Genomic DNA, 18,744 nt, shown 5'->3' with positions numbered 1-18,744 from the left:
CTCACTGGTGTTAACTCTGAGAGTTAACTCTGAGAAAACTCAGTGGAAAGCACAAAGTAAATTCCTTCTTCCACACAGGCCACAGATCTCAGTGTTTCTTTGCTTCACTCACAGTCTAAAAGTGACAGTGGTACACCAGAGGATTTTGGCTTTTGGTGTTGGTCACTAGAGATTGTACTGGTGATTCACTGTCTCATTTTGGGTGAGCTCCAGAATGTCCTGACAGGGACCAGAAGTTGGGTTTGCTGAACCCAACTTATGGTCCCTGTCATCACTGAGCAGGAACACACCTCAGCGTGTGTCATCACTGAGCAGGAACACACCTGCAGAGCCTGAGGAGCTCACAGTGCAAGGACACAAACAGGCTCACGATAAACAGGGCACACAAGGAAAGCAGTGGTAGTGGTGTGGTAGGTCCTGAGTTCAGCAACCTCTGAAAACTTGAACAGAGGGGGCAAGAGGGAGTAAAGACAGGACAGACTCTGGAATGGATGGAGGGACACACAGCAAAGAGGCTGAAGACTGAGGCACAGGGAAGATGAAGAAACACAACAGAAACACATCTGTAATAGCAAAAGCACATGGAATTGTTGGTTTCTGTGCACGGTTCTATCGCCGGCGTCTTTTCCAGGCAGGCACAGGTTCCTCCCACACAGGGCTCAGTGAGCCGGACACGAGTGAGCTCCGGAGCAGGAGCTGTGGCACTGCAGTCACTGTGGCACTGGAGCAGGAGCTGTGGCACTGCAGTCACTGTGGCATTGGGCCTGAGCGCCGGAGCAGGAGCTGTGGCACTGCAGTCACTGTGGCACCCAGCCTGAGCTCCGGAGCAGGAGCTGTGGCACTGCAGTCACTGTGGCATTGAGCCTGAACTCCGGAGCAGGAGCTGTGGCACTGCAGTCACTGTGGCACCCAGCCTGAGCTCGGGAGCAGGAGCTGTGGCACTGCAGTCACTGTGGCACCCAGCCTGAGCTCCGGAGCAGGAGCTGTGGCACTGCAGTCACTGTGGCACCCAGCCTGAGCTAATAAGCCCTGCTGAGGGAACACAGCTACAGGACTTCCATTTGGCTTGGAGAATAGGTTTGAGCAAGCTCATGTTGGTAACTGAAAACTCTACAGATGTATTTTTGCCTTCACCTGTATGAAGAGGGGCCAGTTTCTCTCACTTGTGTATCTGTGATTGGAACTGAGACTCCTCAAGCTTTCAAAGGGTCCCTGTCTTTATAAGCACAGCCCTATATTGAAAAAAAACCCCACCAAAACCCAGGTGGTGACCATTCCTTCTCTCTGCCTGCGAACTCCTGCTTTCAGTGGAGTCAGGGGTAAATTTCTTGTGTATTTCAACGAGGTCGGAACATCCACTTACACATTTAAAGTTGTGTTTCCTGGAATCCAATAAAAGTACATTGATACCTGGACTCCAAGGAACCCAAATGTTGCCTGGACTTTTTGAACCCTTTCATTGTTAAAAAGATTTAAAAGACAGAAAGAGTCTGAATACCTGGAAAACTTTTCAGTCATTTTCATGTAGTGACTTCTAATTATTTATTGCTAATAAATAATTGCATCCTGTTCTTAATTCAGCAGAATTCAACTGACATGGATGCAGCTACCAGTAAAAATCTACTTTAAATAAACTCGTTTGTCATTACCTTTCTCAAGACAGCTGTTGTCAGCACCATTACCATTTAAATTTGTTTTGCCCCTGACAATTAAAATGATATCAACACGGAGAGAATGTAACAATTTCAATTGTTCCTAGCAGATAAGCAAGTTAATTTTGTGCTGCGAGCCGTCACTGTAGCCATAATTAACTGACTGTGTATTGAAGAACTGTGATGTTTGAGATTATTCAGCCTTGACTGGGATGTATCAGTGACTAAATGTTTACTCACTGAACTGAGTGATTACTCCAAATCCTTGTCTTGTCTCCAGCAGTTTCAAGGCTTTTTCTCTGATACAGGTATTTCTTTTTTTAGCTTATTTGTTACAGTTTTTGAACCAAATCTGAACATCAACTGATGTTTAGACTTTGATGTTGCTTTTACAATGACACTGCTATAGAATACAGAAAGACATCAGGGCCTCACCTCAGCCTGAACTCTTGCAAACTGTAATTTTCACATGAAAAAATAGGTTTCAGTTCTTTTGTATTAGAACCTGCAGCTTTTCTCAGAAGTTTGTTGTTATATGTTACTGTTTGTTCATGCAGGAGACCTGATGACTTTTCTTCCTTTTCTAGATTTTCATCAATAATGAGTGGCAGAATTCTGAAAGTGGAAGAATATTTCCAGTATATAATCCAGCAACAGGAGAACAAATCTGTGACATTCAGGAAGCTGACAAGGTAATGTATCCCATGAATGGCTTTATGTTTAATGTACAAATTAAATGTATAACAGATAATAGAAATGTATAAATAGATCAAAGCAACTAGTCCAGAGTAGCACTGCTGTACAGTTCTTTTATTAATCGTAGTTCCAAAACCCATCATGTGACTAAGGTTGCATAAGAACAAATTCCACAAGCCTGCTTGTGTTATTTACCTGTGTGTTCAATTTTCTTCTTCCTTGTTCCCAGGTTGATACAGACAAGGCAGTGAGGGCAGCTCGGCTGGCTTTCTCCCTTGGTTCTGTTTGGAGGAGGATGGATGCCTCAGAGAGAGGCCATCTTTTGGATAAGTTAGCAGACCTGGTGGAAAGGGACAGGGCAATCCTTGCTGTAAGTAACACATAAAAATCAGTGGTGAGGTCAGGTGACAGTTTTACATTCTGAGAGGCAGCTCATTCATGAATGGGTTGATATGCATTGTATGGCTGAAATGGCTGAAATGGCTGTGTCCGCTTACACCGCCTGCCATGCAAACCCGTAAAAGCCAACGAGAGGCTTCCAGTGGGCTCAGACCAGCTTGAGATTGGACGTCACACAAAGGCAGGGGTGTGTAACTCCTCTGGAGTAGGAAGTGGCAGGTTGGGGTGGTGGGTGCAGATGGGAAGGGAAGGGCAGGTGAGGTGCTCAGGGACACTCAGCTGGTGACACGAAGCCCGGGTGCGGCTCTGTTTCTCTCGGATGAAGCCATCGGAACGGTGGCATTGTTAATGTTGTTTTCCGCATGTCAAGTGCTTTGAACTAAGCCCGTGAACATCTTAATTCCAGCTTTGTCAACACTTAAATCATCTTACCGCCGGCGGGTACTGTAAAATCGCCATGGGGAGAAGGAAGTGCACAGCAAATCAAGTTTACTCTGCCTGTCATTTAATTTTTATTTCTGAAGCCAAGTTCTTTACTGAGTTGCACTGCAGGCAGTGCCATTAATTGCTCTTGGGGATATAAGTCAGTGCAGAATTAGGCCTCCATTCTTCTCTTTAGAAACTCATTTGATGGTTGGTGTGTTACACACGGGCGTCCTTTCCCATTCTTAATGATTTCTATTAGACAGCTATTGAGAATGAGTTAAGCTACTCAACATCTTAGGGTATTTTATTGGATTTTTTTGCTAAATGATCTTAGGAACCCCTAAGAGGATAGCTTATAAGATACTTTTAAAAATAGGAATATTAACTAAAAAATAAAGACATTAGCTTGTTAATTTATGAGCTTCCCTAGAGGAAAGTTTGTTTATTTGATGGCAATAAATAAACTGGCTGTACAGTATAGATATCTCAGACCTCAGCAGGAGTCTTGGCAGCCATATAGAGAAATTTTTATATTCACATCAATTATATAAAGAGGGATGTGTCCATTCTTCTCTTTATGGATTCAGATCATTAATACAGGGTTACAAGGAGCCCCTTCTCAGCTGTTATCATTAACATAACAGAACCCAGTTTGACAGGCATTTTTATCTTGGCTCCTGATTAAAGCGATTCAGCATTTATAGATCTGGACCAAACACAGTGGCTATTAGGTTCAAAGTACACAAAGGCACATGTACATGCATGTGGATACACACACAAACCCACAAGACAAGACAGACAGACAAACACACATAAACACACACATGTGTTCTTAAAATCACAGCCATTCCAGAATACTCCAGAAGAAAACAGTTTGGGCTTTCCAAGGAAAATACTTTTTGTTCACATTTGCAAAAAGAAGTAACAAAGGGGATAAGATAACTGTTCTGAACCCTCTGGGATTTTAAAACTGAACCAAGGTGCAACGGATCGGTCTTCATTGAAATCTTTGTCATGGTTCAAGAGCTGTTAAGATGGTAAATGCTTAGGTACAACAGTCCAACAATGTTGCTATACTTACATCTCTTAACCTTTTCTTGTCCTGCAGACTATGGAATCACTGAACAGTGGCAAACCGTTCTTGCAAGCTTTCTATGTAGATCTCCAGGGAGTGATAAAAACCCTGAGGTATTACGCTGGTTGGGCAGACAAAATCCATGGAATGACCATTCCTGTAGGTAAGGGGAATTAAAGCACAGCTATGCACTTAAACCTTCTCATGGCCAGACTAAAGCTCAGCAGCTCACAGCTTTGCAGAAGGCAGAGAAGCCTGGGTTGCACTACAGTGTGCAGTGTGTTGCTGAAGCAGATGTTGGAAGTCAGCAAGGGCAGGTGCCCTGCTCTTGTTCTGCCCCACATTCACACGTGAGGAGGGCTTGGTTTCTTTTGCATGCATCCATCTGAGAAGGAGACAGCTCAATACCTACATTTAAATATTGATACATACATAAAAATGCATGAGGTATAAGCCTGAAAAATACCTTGGAACACATGAAAATAGTGTTGGGTGTCTGTTTAAGAAACAGTATTATCATGTATAGATCTTGTTTCTGTATGTCGTCTTAGTGTTTATGCAAATAATTTTACCTTGGACTAACACTGAATCGAACTTAATTTATACTTTGAGAGCATTCTTAATGTTATTATAGAGAACTACATACATGTGAGATATATTTTTTATAGATCATTCTTCAAATTATTCAGTAGGATGAGTTCTATATTCTATATATGAGATAAACCTTCATGCTAGGAAATTATTATGTTCTTATTCTTTTGCTAAAGAGATTCAAGAAAATCCTTACCATTATTTTTATTTAACAAGTTTCTTCCTCCTGCCCCTCCCTCCCAGCTGCTTAATAAATACAGGCTGCATTGTCTGATGCAAACATATTCATTTGCAGTCTGGACTAGATATACCAAGTGCTATAATTACACAACATGGCAAAATAGCAGAAAATGATTTTATGTAGGTGCAGTCATTAAGATAAGTGTACTCATCTTTCACCTGCATAAAATAAATCTCTGGAAAAACATTAAGGAAAATGAACATTCATTACATGGATTCTTTTTGGCTTTGTGGTGCACATGTTCACTGCACATGCATGTTTATTCCACTTTACCAGTAAGGCCAGCAGGGCACACTCAGTGGTAAATGCCCATTGCTGTTGCCCAGCTATTTCCCTGGCAGCGCACTCGCTCACCTCTCCACAGCAAAGCACCAAACTACCCAAGTGAGGCAAGCAGATAAATTGAAAATGTGCCTCCAAAATTTTCAGGAGGGAAATGTCATGTAACTCTTTTTGCAGTGTTACTCGTCTTGGTGTTTCACCTTATGAAAACTGCAGCATGCACTGATCTTCACTATCTCATTTTCACCAAAGAAATGACAGTAATAATATTTCAGATGTAGACATTCTTGCAAGGACTCAAAGTTTTCCACAGTCATTTAGGCTGAGATTCGTAAATCCCAGTTTTGCTGCTTGCACTTCACATTTAATCATACGAAAGTGCAGACCACACCATAAATTCATGTATTCAGCAAATTTCCTGTTCCCTAATCTCTTTCTCCCTGGTCAGTGAATGCCTCCTTCTCCCTCTTTAGCCCCACAGGTACACAGAAATTAGGTCAGCCACCAAAAGGCACTGTCAGATTAAGGAGAATAAATATTCTCTGCTTATTCTTGGTTTCAAGTACCTTATAGGATAAAACTTGATTTTTTTTCAGTAAGATGGGCTATGCTGGGTGAAAGGAAGGCACATTTTCAGCATGCTTTCTCAGTGCAAACTTTGTGCTAACACAGTTTTCAGTATGTAGAATCATAAGTCCATTCACAGATCTTCAGGGGATCAATTAGTTCTTCATTTAACACTTCTCTTTATTCCTCTGCTTTCACACCATAAATTCGTCATTCTCATGAAGCTATTTTAGAGCAAAGCTAGTGTTAAACAGCAGTGCTCTTTACGTTCACTTACCATCAGCTCACCAAAGATAAACAAGACAACAAAACAAAAAAACCCCACTATTAAATCTTGTCTTTCTATTCAGTGTGCTAATAAACCTGAAACCTCACAATCTTCCGTTGTTGCTGTTTCTGTTGAAGTTTTATTTTCCTGTAAAATAAAAACAGGCAATTGATAGACAAGTAGAAGAAGAAGTGTGTTTTACAGTCACATTCCTTTTGGTCCCAGAGCTACAAAACCTTCAGACTGCCCTTTGCTTGCTCCCATGCGTAAAGCCTTGATGATTTAAATTAAAACAGAATGAGGCTAGGCCAGAAACTGTTAAACTAATAAACTGAATGCAAGCAGAAATGTATCTTTAAAGCAATATATGCTATGATATAGTTTAAAGAACCAATTCAGCTCTCTTCACCCACTTGTTTGCCGTGTTCTGCTATATGAGGCATGGGACTGTATTATGGTTGTTATGCTAATAAAATACTTGTGCTGGAGACTCCTGATGGAAATCTGAGCAAGCACATCTGTGGAAGATATTGCTGCCCCAAAATGAGATCCCTGGATAAATGGGACTTGCTTTCTGATTAAAAAATGAAAGTCTTTGGGCCAGGTGCTAAGCAGCTGCAAATTGATCTTGCTCTATTAATATCAGTGAGGACTGAAGAATGTCAGTTTACTTCAGCTGAGTATATTAAAAAAACCCTTTTAACACAAAATTTTAGATCGGATGTGGGATCAGTGTCAGGTCCCTCTCAGACAATGTTTTTCTGGAGGCTGGCTAGTAAAGGATAAGAGTAACAATGATCAACCACAGGATCTTAGAACAAGGGACATTACCATGACTTAAAATCCTCAAACATTTAAAAAGTCTCCTGTATAATTTCTAAGCACAAGGGACCTTTCTATGCTCACTGTTTAGAATAATGGAATTAAGCTCATTTAATTCTTAGGCTATTTTGCCATGGTAACAGCTTGCTCTGCATTATGGACAGGGTGGCTCTTACATCCACCTTTGGCCTGTCCAGAGACATCCAAGGCTTCTGAGTAACTTCAAGTCACATATGTTCCCAAAGATATTGTTAGAAAGCAACCTCAAAAATCCCATCTTGACAGAAAATCTGTGGATGATGAACTTTGGAAGTAGGTGTCAAAAAGGGCAGCTGTCTAGAGTGTAGTGGGAGACAGCAGGGAGAGCAGCTCTGCATGGGAGGCACCGCTCTGCGGAAGGAACGTTCTGCCCACGCCGGGCAGAATTAACCACCATTTGTCTGCCTTGGCAAGAGGTTCAGGTTATCTATAACTCTGTGTGATGAAGCACGCAGACATGTGGCAGTGATTATGCAGTGACAATCTAAAGTCAGACAGTGCTAATGTAACTGTGTTACTGTTATGTTGCCACCATCCTTCTGGCTGAGAACCCACCTCTCACAGTACTACCGAGTACAAGCTGGTATTTTTAGCTGACTCCTCTGTGTACCTCCTGAGCACTTAGACAGTTTTGCTTGTATGTACTTCTCTGTATTTTGAATTCTACTTTGCTTCTGTCAGATCTGATGAATTTTCCTATGGTCTGTGAACCACTGCTAGCATCTGTAAAAGATAACCTGGAAAACCAAACTGATCATCTCAGTCCGTGACACAAATATTCTCATCTCCACTGGGGAGTTGTCAAACATCTGGAGATCAAAACATTACAATGACATTTTGTAGTGCAAACCAACTGAGAAACTATTTTCTTCTGCCTTCTCCTGAATCTCTTTTCTCTCTTTCCCTCCCTCCTTTATTTTACGGTTCTGTCCTTTGTCTTGGTTGCAGACTGTTGTTACCTTTCTCATAATTATTCTGTATCTGGCCCCCAGCTGACATATTAGCTACTCTAGCTCAGGTTTCTACTGAGCAAATCCTGTAAAGTAGATGGATAGAAATAAGCAGACCTGACAGAAAGTTATTTCTAATCAAATTCAAGTTGAAGTCTTTTCTTAAACCCAAGAAACTTTCAGGATTAACCTGTTTATTGTCACCAGATATATCTTAGAGGATATTGCAGCAGGCTCCCAAACCACTCTCCATTGTGAAGTCAGAACCTTCCCCAATATTGCACAAGAGTGGCTGCAGCTCTGGACTGAAGTTCCCAGCCCAGCCTGGGAGGGAAAGCACATACCCGGTGTCAGGCAGAACAATGGCAGCAAAAGCCCTGTAATCTCTCCTCCTCCTCCTCTTACCCCCTTCCGCTGTCTAACCTTTTCTTATCCTGGTAAATCATCTCCTGCCATTAAGCCTAGGTAACCTCATCATTCTTACATACTTAGCTGAAATTATTTTCCCAAGTTAAGAGATTTGAGTTTTTCTAGATGACCAAGCACTACAGGCCAAGGGGCACATTCAGCTCATGCCTTTAGCATAGCCCTTCCCTCAGCTGTAGCCTCACTGAAAAACATCTGACCTAAATTCAGAGCTGGTGTGAGTCTGGGCTAGTTTATACAGCTACGAGGCTCGACTGAGCACAAAGGTGCAGTAAATCTACTTTGTACAGAGGCAGGCCGAGCACACTAACAAAGCTCCTGGTCAGACAGTACCGTAACTGAGCCTTTATCTGGTCCCCACACAGCAGGACCTTGATGGCTCCTTGTTAACTGGGAAGAAACCTGCACCTGTAACTCCAGCACGTGCTCCCAGACCACAGGAGTACATAATGCTCAGTGACACAAGGCACAAACTTTTCCTCCTCATTCCACATCTAGGGATTGTGGTGCCTCATTCCATCACTGCACACTGCCTGTGTCCTCAATGGCACATGGGTGAGCTGAACGTTGTTACTCCATTAACCCACACTGGGTTACAGATACATCTTTACATTGCCGTGTTCCACTCACGCCTTTCAGGCAATTGCCTTTGTGACTCTTCATTTCTCTCACCCTTAAATCAGCCAAGGCCAATAAGTGCTTCCATGCTACTGCAATTTTATGTGCAGCACAGCTCTTTGCCAAGGAACAAAGCAGGTTACTTTCTGATGGGAAGCCTGCTTCCTTTGTTGTACATAAAGAACAATTAGGTTGCTCCTGAACCTAGGTTTCCCATGCTGGCTCACAAAAAAACACTTCCATGACTTCTTTATTTCTTTTACTGCCATCAAAGGCTGATCCTTAGAGTTTTTTCCCCTCCCTCTATTTTAATTTTTTTTTTGTTCTGCCAAGTCAAACTGCACTTGAGAGTAAGCATGCTCATCTGTTTCAGATGGAGATTATTTTACGTTTACAAGACATGAACCCATCGGAGTGTGTGGACAGATCATCCCTGTGAGTATCTCTACTAGTGCTTTCTATTTATTTTCATTTGAACCAGCTCTCTTTAAAGACACATAAAACATGGTCTTCGGCTGTGTGTGTTTTCCATTACGAAAAAAGCTGAGCTCATATTGTTGACATATCTTTAGCAGCCTCCCTGCAAATGCTTATTTGAACATGCTAATAGGGTTTAGGCTCTGTTATTAGGAGTTAAGTTCTCAAGTCATAGAATTCACATGATTAAAACAAGCAAAGCAAAACACAGTGTTAATATGCTGTCAGTGGTTATGGATGTTCACACAACTTATGGAAAATTGATGCTTTGCTGTGGTAGTCTCTTTATTTATTTAGTTTTTACTGTGATTTATCAGGCTCCTCAGTTCTTGGGAGAATGTGATGTATTTTAATTCCATTCTTTCCTGCTATTTCTTTTACAAGGCTGAAGGAGAAAAGGAAACTCCAGGAGACATATCATTACAATTAACATTGTGTAGCTAATAGAAGACATGAAACGTTTGTTTTACTTGTTGTGAGAGAGAAACACAGAATTTCTTCAAATCCAATACTCCCCATACACCCCAGCAGACACCCTCAAAATAAAATCTTGCTGAACACTGCATGGGAATTGCACCGAGAGGGTAACTTTTTCAGAAGAACCAGCTAACCAGCTTTGGCAGAAATTTCAATGGGAGGCTCACATATAGCTATTAAAATATTGCATGGAAGCTTTTTTGCTTGACAAAACACTGGGGGACTAATCAGGCCATTCTCTGAAATTTTTGTTGATGTTGATTTTTATTTTGTTCACATTACCACAAAGCCACTAAACAGAAACACAGAGCAGTTCCATTACAAGAGGAGCAGCAGAAAAGATTACTTTAACAATGTTAAGCCCTTTTTCCCTATTTATATTTGTTGTTATTTCATGTCTTTGTTAAGGGGTGGCTTTTGTGTTTGGCAGTCAGCAGAAACCCAGAGAAACATGCAGTGACTCAGAGAGTCTGTGGCTGCAGCCATCCTGCAAACACCTACAGACTCTCCTAACTTGGTCCTTATGAATGAAAGATTCCACAGCTCCATCCCCGTTCCTCAGCCAGGCACACGGATAAGCACTTGCTAAATGACAACCCCACCATCCAACCCCATCTCTTATGCTTGTTTCACTGAGCTTAACTGACAGACCTGCTGGAGAAACTTGGCCACGGGCTGAGGATCATGCCAAAAGCAGGATGTGTTCAGTTTAGATGTGTAAACCTCTGTTCAGGGTACCCAGCCATCCACCATACACGTATGTTCTTCTCTCAGGTTTGTCCTCCAGAGCCTGAGGATGGCTGTCACATCCATCTATTCTAACACCACTGCTGATCTGTTCTGTATTTCCTCCATGCTACCAGTCCCAGAGGACAGCCCAGGCCACTGCGTGTGCCTCGCCATTGCCTGAGCAAATACATTATTCAAAAATAAAATTAAACAGCAAGTCGAACACTGAACTCCTCATCCTCTTTCACATCCCAGTGTCCATCCAAACGTGCTCTTTGGCAGTGCTGTAGCATAAACAGGGCTGTATAGTGCCCCATAAAACTGCTGCAAGCTCTCCCTGCAATGCCATTAGGAGAGCAGGCTGTTAGCACGCTGCTGGCCCGACAGCTCCCCTCCCAGGTTTATGTACTGGAGATGGAATTAAAACATCACTTTGTCTCCGGAGTTTATAAACAACAGAGGGAGTAAAAAATTGGGTGTTCGGTGAAGGAAAGACAGTTGTGTATTTTTTCAAGCTAGCCAGGGGCTAGAGAGATGTCTGAGAGTGGCAGCTGATATGCATCAGGCAGCAACACGTTCTGGCCAGTGGCTGACTCTGTGACTGATATTTTCTATTCTCCTTCTAAAAGAGACTGTTGTATGCATTTGTAAGAGTGATTGTGCAAACACAGTTGTTTTATTACTCTGACATTTTCACTAAAATCAGCAGGACTATCCACGTAACCTGCTAGGATTGGGCCTTGGTGCAAAAGGCTTGTTACCTTTATCTTTATCCAAGCGTGTTTGTGTATCAAACTAATATAATTCTCTACATCATCTGCTGCAGTTCAGTGAAGCTATAATGAATGACAATACAAAATTTTATAGCAGCAAAGAGTTTCTCAACTTGTTTTTTACTGTCCTTTTAACATCTTCCAGGTAGATTTCTCAGTAAAAATTCTTCAAGAAAATTAAATGCTTTGATTGAACATTGACATTTATGGACTTTTTATTGTAATTCCATCAATTAAGGATTATATAATTTTGAGTAGAAATTTTATAGCTGAAGATGTATTCAGGGATATAAAATTTACATCCAAAACTACTTCAACATGAGCAAACAGTTCTTTCTGAAGGTACCAGAAGAAAGACCTATTTTCATGGGGGAATTAAAAGTGCCAATAGCAAAACAGTAAATGAAACAAAAAGTGGTGACGTAAAAAATTAACCGATAACAGATTTTTTTTTAATGGAGATTGCAGGTGGGGGCCGTATTTCTTTGAACAGAAGAGAAAGAAGTCACTGTTGTTTTTTTCTTAATGGCAGTAATTTAAAAAAAAAAACCCTTGCTTTGTGCTGGGAAAGATTTATGTTGAGGATCAGCCTGAGAAATAAGTGATGTATCAGCTTGACATCTTGAAAACAAAACACCACGGCAATATTTTTCCATCTATCAACTTTTTTTTCCTGCAGTGGAACTTCCCCCTGCTGATGTTTGCATGGAAGATTGCTCCAGCTCTGTGCTGTGGCAATACAGTAGTTATTAAACCAGCAGAACAAACACCACTCAGTGCTCTCTATATGGGTGCCCTCATCAAGGAGGTAAGAATCATTGAGGGGAGTGATGTCTGTCTCTCCTTCTGGGGAGGGAATACCAGCACATGCCTGCTTTAACTTGCTCTAACAGTTCTCATTAGCCATGTTTACCTCCATTCCTTCCTGTTCTGACAGGCTGGCTTTCCACCAGGAGTTGTCAATATTTTGCCAGGATTTGGTCCAATTGTTGGTGCAGCCATAGCCTCTCACGTTGGCATTGATAAAATTGCTTTCACTGGATCCACTGAGGTAAGAGGATTCACACATTACTGCAAAATGTGAATAAATACTTCAGGTTTTGTGCTACATTTCTTACTGTCACTGAGTAAAAGAGCTACATCTAAATAACAGTGATCTGTGCTTCCCAGCTAAACTTCTGTACCACAGGACTTCCCAAGCACAAATGGCTCCTCTCCTCCAGCCCCTGCTGTGCTCGGCACCTCAGCACAGGAGATATGCCTGGAAAAATATTACTGGGATTTCCTGTGGGCTTAGGAGGATGTGAATCACATGCAAGCAGGCAGAACATCCCGTGTATATCATAGCACACATAAATGCTGCTTTAACATCCATAATTTGTGTATCCTGCTGAACTTGGGGAAAAGGGAGAGGAAGGGAGCAAATTGTGCAAATGTACTTCAACTTTGATGCTGCATTCAAGTATATTGAGGATGAGGAAGAGACATAAAAAGGAAAGAATGCAGGGAGAAAATGAGATTGTCCAAGGTGTCGGTTCCCAAAATGATGGAAAGAAGCTGGCCAGAGGATGAAGGGAATCAGTTGTCTCCTGGATGCCAAAATGTCTTGCTGTGAGTCTATGCTGCAGATGTTAGAGAGGAGGCTCACTCTGAAGATGAAGGCTGCAATCTACAGCAAGACTAACCCCCAAAACTCTCATCACGTCTTGCTCTCAAATATGTGCCAAGCTGGCTGTTATCAGGGTTGGGGTGGGGATGACAGAGGTACTCCAGACTGAAGTCACAGGAGAAGGGGCCTTATCTCATCGTCTGAAGGCAGACAGAAAGGAATCTCTGTGGGAGTTTCAGGGCTGGTTATATTTAGAGAGTGCTAAACCCAGCCCTTTTCAATTCAAAATCTGACAAACCATTGTATGGAGGGAGCTAAACCCCAGGGATGCAGTCTCTCTTTGATAGGTTTGACTCCCACTCGTGGCAGTGGAAGGCTTTATGCAGGGACACTGCTCTTCACAGTGAGGCAATTTGTCCTTTGATTTGCATCAATAAATTCACTGACCATGCAGCCCTGCTAGATATGTGTGGGTATCTCCCTGGTGGGCCCAAGAATTGCAGAGACCAGCTTGATTATTTCAAATAAATTATTCGGGTGAAATTATCCTGGAACTGAGTTTGCAAGTCACACGCAAGCCTAAATCACCAGTAAAATGCAGCTGCAGTTGCATGCCTAATTTGCACACACAGGTGTTTTGCAATTACTATGTGCCTGTATATGATTTTTTAGTGACAATTTCAGATTCTAATATACACAAGTTACATTCTAAGTCGATGGCTATATTAGATTTCAGATTATTCTGTGGAATTGCTCTAGTCATTACATCTCCTGTATCCAATTAAGATTAGCATCCTGGAATACTGAAAATTTTAATATGAGCTGATTACCCCCCATAAATTAAGTTGAAACAATTGTTTTCATAAAGATATGTGGTCTCTGTTTAAGATAAATATTCTATTATACAGGATGTTGCACTGTTTGGAAGAGGAAAAATACAGATGGGTTAGGTTTCAAAGTTGTCTCTTGTAGCCAAAATAAATTTTTATTGTAGTTCCAGACAGCTTTAGTTTTAATAGGCGTTTAAACTCAAAAGCTGTGGGTTTTATACTAACTCAGTGCCTACCTTTAAAAGCCTTACTAATAGGAAGTGAAAAGCATTACAGAGATGAAAAAGCAATTCTCTAAGAACCTAAAGCAAGAACAGATGGATCGTTTTAATGCAGAGTTAGTGTAAACTATTCCATATTGTTTCTGATTTCCTGTAACACTGAATTTTTGTAACAGCAAGTCAACATTGTAACATTTTAAACACCATGTTCTGATATGAGCTGGACTATAGTCTCTGACTATAGAAGATTTCAATTTCTAGTGAAATAATAAGGGAAAGGAAATATTTTTTCTCTCTGGTACTTGTCTGAAGCACGTCAACTGTACGCTCCAGTGGTGGGATTTCCAATAGCCATTAGTATGAATATGTATAAACACCATGCATGAACTCCATTCCTCCATTCCATCCATGTGCTAGTTAAGGCAATTCATGATGGGCAAGTTAATGATAAAATCTATCAGTACCAACGCAAAGATCTTCAAACTGGCATTCTGAAGCAAAGGTTTTCCTCAAGTTTTCACTATGAAGTTCTTTTATAAAAGTTCTTTACCTTTGAAATATAGCTAATGAAAACTCCCCATTTCCCTGTAAAAATCACAAAAATGGGCTATTACTATATTTTTCCTGCAGTATTCTTGAAAGGCAGAAAACAGGCTGCTCCTCCTAAAAAAAAAAAAAAAAAAAAAAGAAAAAAAAAGAAAAAAAAAAAAAGAAAAAAAAAAAAGCTAATGTGTTCCAATATTTGTAGAACCCAGTCCAAAGAAATACAAGCCAAAAGGCCAAGTTCACAACACAGACACGCCACAGAGCCCTCCAGCCTCGCACCTTATCTTGCGACAGGACCAGTACCAGATGCTCACAGAAGGAGAGCCTGTGTGGAGTGATGCTTTCCTTGCTGCAGCCTCGCAGCCTCTGACAATCAATGCCTTACACACCTCCTGAGCCCAGAGGTGCACGGGGACACTTGTGTCCCATGTGCCAATGGCTTTGCCACCTGTGCATTAATCCAGTACCTCTTGACACTCCTGATGACTGGGAGGTCTCAAGCCCATGCAATGACTACTCAGAAATAACTTTTAACTTCTGCATCTGATTTCTAGTTTAAAGCTATCCAGTGTGCACTCTCTTCTCTGGGTTTTAGATTCTCAGGTGCTCTGAATATTTTTAAATACTGCTATTTACTTTTCACATCCCCCCCCAAATAATATGTGAAAAAGCACAAGGAGCCCTTTTTCTCTGTTGCCATTACTGTTTGATTTCAATTCTCTCCATCGTTCCTGCTGCCCCTCATTTTATGGCTTAGCTTGCACACTTTCATCCCTCAGCCTATCTGCTTCTTATGGGACACCCTCCCATGGATCATCTTCCTCTCTCAATGCCCTAGTACAGGGATCTCAAACTCTTCCTCCCACAGCTCACTTGGAAGGGAAAGGGTTCTGCAAACACCTGGCAGCCTGTGGATTTCACTCTGACAACCATCACACTGAAAGAAATAAAATCATACTGAGTATGAAAGCCTACCTAAAATACTGTGCCTCCTTAGATTCCAGTAGCTTTCTTGGCTTCTCTGCTTGCTTCAGTTGATTCTTCAGCAGCCTGTTTGGTATGGGAATTTTAACCAAAATGTTTATTTTTACTGTGTTGGTTTTAGTGAACCAGGGCTAATCCATGATCCTCCTTAATTACAGCAATCTCCTCTCAGGCATCAGTGACATGTTTTTTCCTCATCTTCCCCAATCAGATGAAATTTAAACTGCCATAACCAAACTTTCTTCCAGCCAATACGACCATGTTAACAGTTGCTCCTATCCTTTTCCTAGCTTTCCTTGAGAGTCCACAATCAACTTACATATTCATTACATTTTACTGAATTTCTCCTTGGTCCTTCTGGTCCCAAGCTGCAGGGTGAGACTCCCACTCACTGGGAGCATGGGAGAGGTACTGTAAAGCTCAGCTGTGCCCCACTTTCCCCACTGTTTGCTGTACATGCCTTTTCCTTTTGCCTGCCCCTCTCTGCCTCAGCTTCTTCACTGTTCCACATATTCTTGTCTGAGTTCCTTTTAAAAAATCACTAGCAACAATTTAATTAAAACTAGTAATTTACAATTTCTACGTTTAAGAACAGGTCCAAACTCAGGTGTCTGCTGTTAGGCTGCAGTGCTCAGAAGTACAGGAGATGTTCTACACGTCTCTTCCTCAGTGAAGTGACAGTGGGCTTTATGTGTTTATGTGTCCCCTGAGGAGGGGACAATTTTTACACATACCACAAATGTAAAGAGTTTCTTCATATTACTTTCTTATTCTCTGAAAGAACTTTTGCTATGCAAAAAAGGTGATACGTCTTCTATCAGAGAAAAGCAGCCATCAGAAGCAGTTGGACTCTTAATTTGCCTTTATTTCCATTCAAATCTGTGAGCTCAGTTAAGGCTTTGCAAATACACCCATTTTCCTGCTGTGAGCTGTCTGCCCAAGTCGCTACCTGTGTGTTCCATCTGAACTGGAACTGGTGTGGGGATGGTGTACTCATAAGTTCCTGGTACACAGGGAATAGTTGAGGGAAGTGTGTTCTGGGTTTAAAATTATTATGGAGAGTGAGAAGTTATACATTTTTTGAAATGCAGATTTAAAGCCCTGCCTGGGATAAAAACTGTATTTTGATTGTTGCAAAAGTTTAATGAGTTCTAATAACTTCTGTTTAAAACCAAATGTGTAACCTCCAAATCAGACTGGCTTACAACTCCCTCCAGTTGTTAAATGCTCTCAAGATGAGAATTATAGATAGCACAAAAAACATTTGAAGTTCTGGCCAACTCGAAATGTATCCTAAGTGGCTGGTTTCCACTTTGTTCAAACTACGACCCATTAAAAGGCAGACAGATTTAAGATAGGATTCAGGTCTGTGTTCAGGCAGTTCTGTAGAGTAACCCAAATAAATATCCAACAAATTGGTTTGGATGCCTGTGTAAACAAAAGGTCTATAAACAACTGCAATAAACCCCAGCAAAAGAGTCTGCATTTTGCTTGGCAGAATGTTTTCTCTATGCACTTAGATTAACAAACCATGATCTCATCATTAGTCAACAAGATACTAGAGAGACCATCAAAGCAAACTACGGGAGAGTTGAGATTGATTCATGCCAAACAAATGTTTGTAGCTAACAGCTGTATTACCACTGATTCTAATTTACTCAGCAGGATTCTCCTTTCATTTCCAAAGTGAGATGAATGTCCCAATGCATGATGTAGACAGAATGTCTTCCTACTGCACAAGCAACGAGTTGTGTGAGCTCTCCTGGAGCACACAATCTCTTGCTGACTTTAGGCTTCATGAAGGATTGCAACCTGGCATTTTCTACTTTAGCAATAAGAATCCTAAAGGTGATCTGACCTGTTCCGAGAAGTCTGTGAGCTTATGGTGCCACATATGCCCTGTGTAACGATTTTGGGAGGGTACCTTAGCATTCATTCCTGTTCCTGCAGAATCTTTTGGATCCTATCTTGGACAGCTTGTGCCTCCTGAATGAGAAGTTGTTTCCCTTTTCCTTCCCTTGTGTTTTTGGTAGCATTTAGGAACCTGTCCCTGGGCAACTGTTGTGCCTCTTTGTCTAGAAAAAATGCACGTCAAAGGGAATCACCTTCTTAAATCCAATACAAATAGGATGGTGTATCAGTCCTATCAACATTAGCAGGAGTTTAGCCACAGACTTCCATGGGGCCAGGACTTAACCTATGGAACAAATGAGCCATTTATAGCTTAGGATTCTCTCCAGGACTTTGTCTTTAGGATTGCCTTTTCACTTGTGCTCCACTATTCAGAACGCTGTTTTCAGGGCAGCTCCTCACACTGTCAGATAAAGCTCTCTTCTTTGTGCCAGTATTTCAAATTCGCTTGTCCTTGCAGGAGACACACCCTGAACATGCCAGGAGGCTCTAAAACGCTTGTCAGAAAGATTTTGCATATAATCTGGAATTCATAAAAAATGAGGCAGACCGAGTGAAGCAGCAGCATGGGTTTGAGGGTTTTGCCGAAACAATGACATCCAGTGTCTCAATAGCTGGAGAGAAAACTGTATTCCCAGAAAACATTGTAAATTTCTGTCTGGCCATACCATCTCCCCAAAACTTAATCAATCTCTTGTAACTTAAACCACTTACTGTTCTTCAGGCATTCTCTCAATATCCCAAGAAAGGTGTAGTGTGTATTATTTAAAACCCCTAACTAACTGTTGATTAATATCTCCTCTGTCAAATTTTGCACTGTTCATGGAATCTTTTAATCCATACATCTCCCTGTGCAGTTTTTCCCTTCACTGTCTTGTCTGTGGCAGTGTCAAGAAAGTGACCTGCTGTTCAGGTAGACTGCAGTTCCCCTATATTCAGGTGTTCCCTGATGATTACTGTTCATCTGTGAGCAAAGGAGAACTCAGACATTCCAAATGACAGAGCTGAAGTGGAAGTACCAAAAATCTTGGAAGTCTGCTTTTGATCCATGAGACTTTGAGTGCTCAAACAGTAACAGCAAACCCACCTGTACCCTTTAGAAATACAGATTTCTGTCTGAAAACTGAAAATTAAG

General features: G+C 41.4%; 1 protein-coding gene across 1 annotated transcript in view; it reads left to right on the top strand.

Annotated features, from left to right (window-relative positions):
- ALDH1A2 (aldehyde dehydrogenase 1 family member A2) overlaps positions 1 to 18,744 on the top strand; it is a 54,688-nt gene that overhangs the window by 21,444 nt on the left and 14,500 nt on the right. Inside the window, exons 2-7 of the mRNA XM_063412210.1 lie at positions 2,240 to 2,344; positions 2,578 to 2,718; positions 4,282 to 4,411; positions 9,426 to 9,487; positions 12,188 to 12,316; positions 12,446 to 12,559. Of these exons, the coding sequence (XP_063268280.1) occupies positions 2,240 to 2,344; positions 2,578 to 2,718; positions 4,282 to 4,411; positions 9,426 to 9,487; positions 12,188 to 12,316; positions 12,446 to 12,559 (681 nt within the window). The remainder of the gene's footprint in view (positions 1 to 2,239; positions 2,345 to 2,577; positions 2,719 to 4,281; positions 4,412 to 9,425; positions 9,488 to 12,187; positions 12,317 to 12,445; positions 12,560 to 18,744) is intronic.

This window comes from Prinia subflava, chromosome 15 (genome assembly GCF_021018805.1).
Source record: "Prinia subflava isolate CZ2003 ecotype Zambia chromosome 15, Cam_Psub_1.2, whole genome shotgun sequence".
NCBI lineage: Eukaryota > Metazoa > Chordata > Aves > Passeriformes > Cisticolidae > Prinia > Prinia subflava.
Note: the sequence above shows the minus strand (reverse complement) of the source record. Positions and strands in the feature narration are given on the sequence as shown.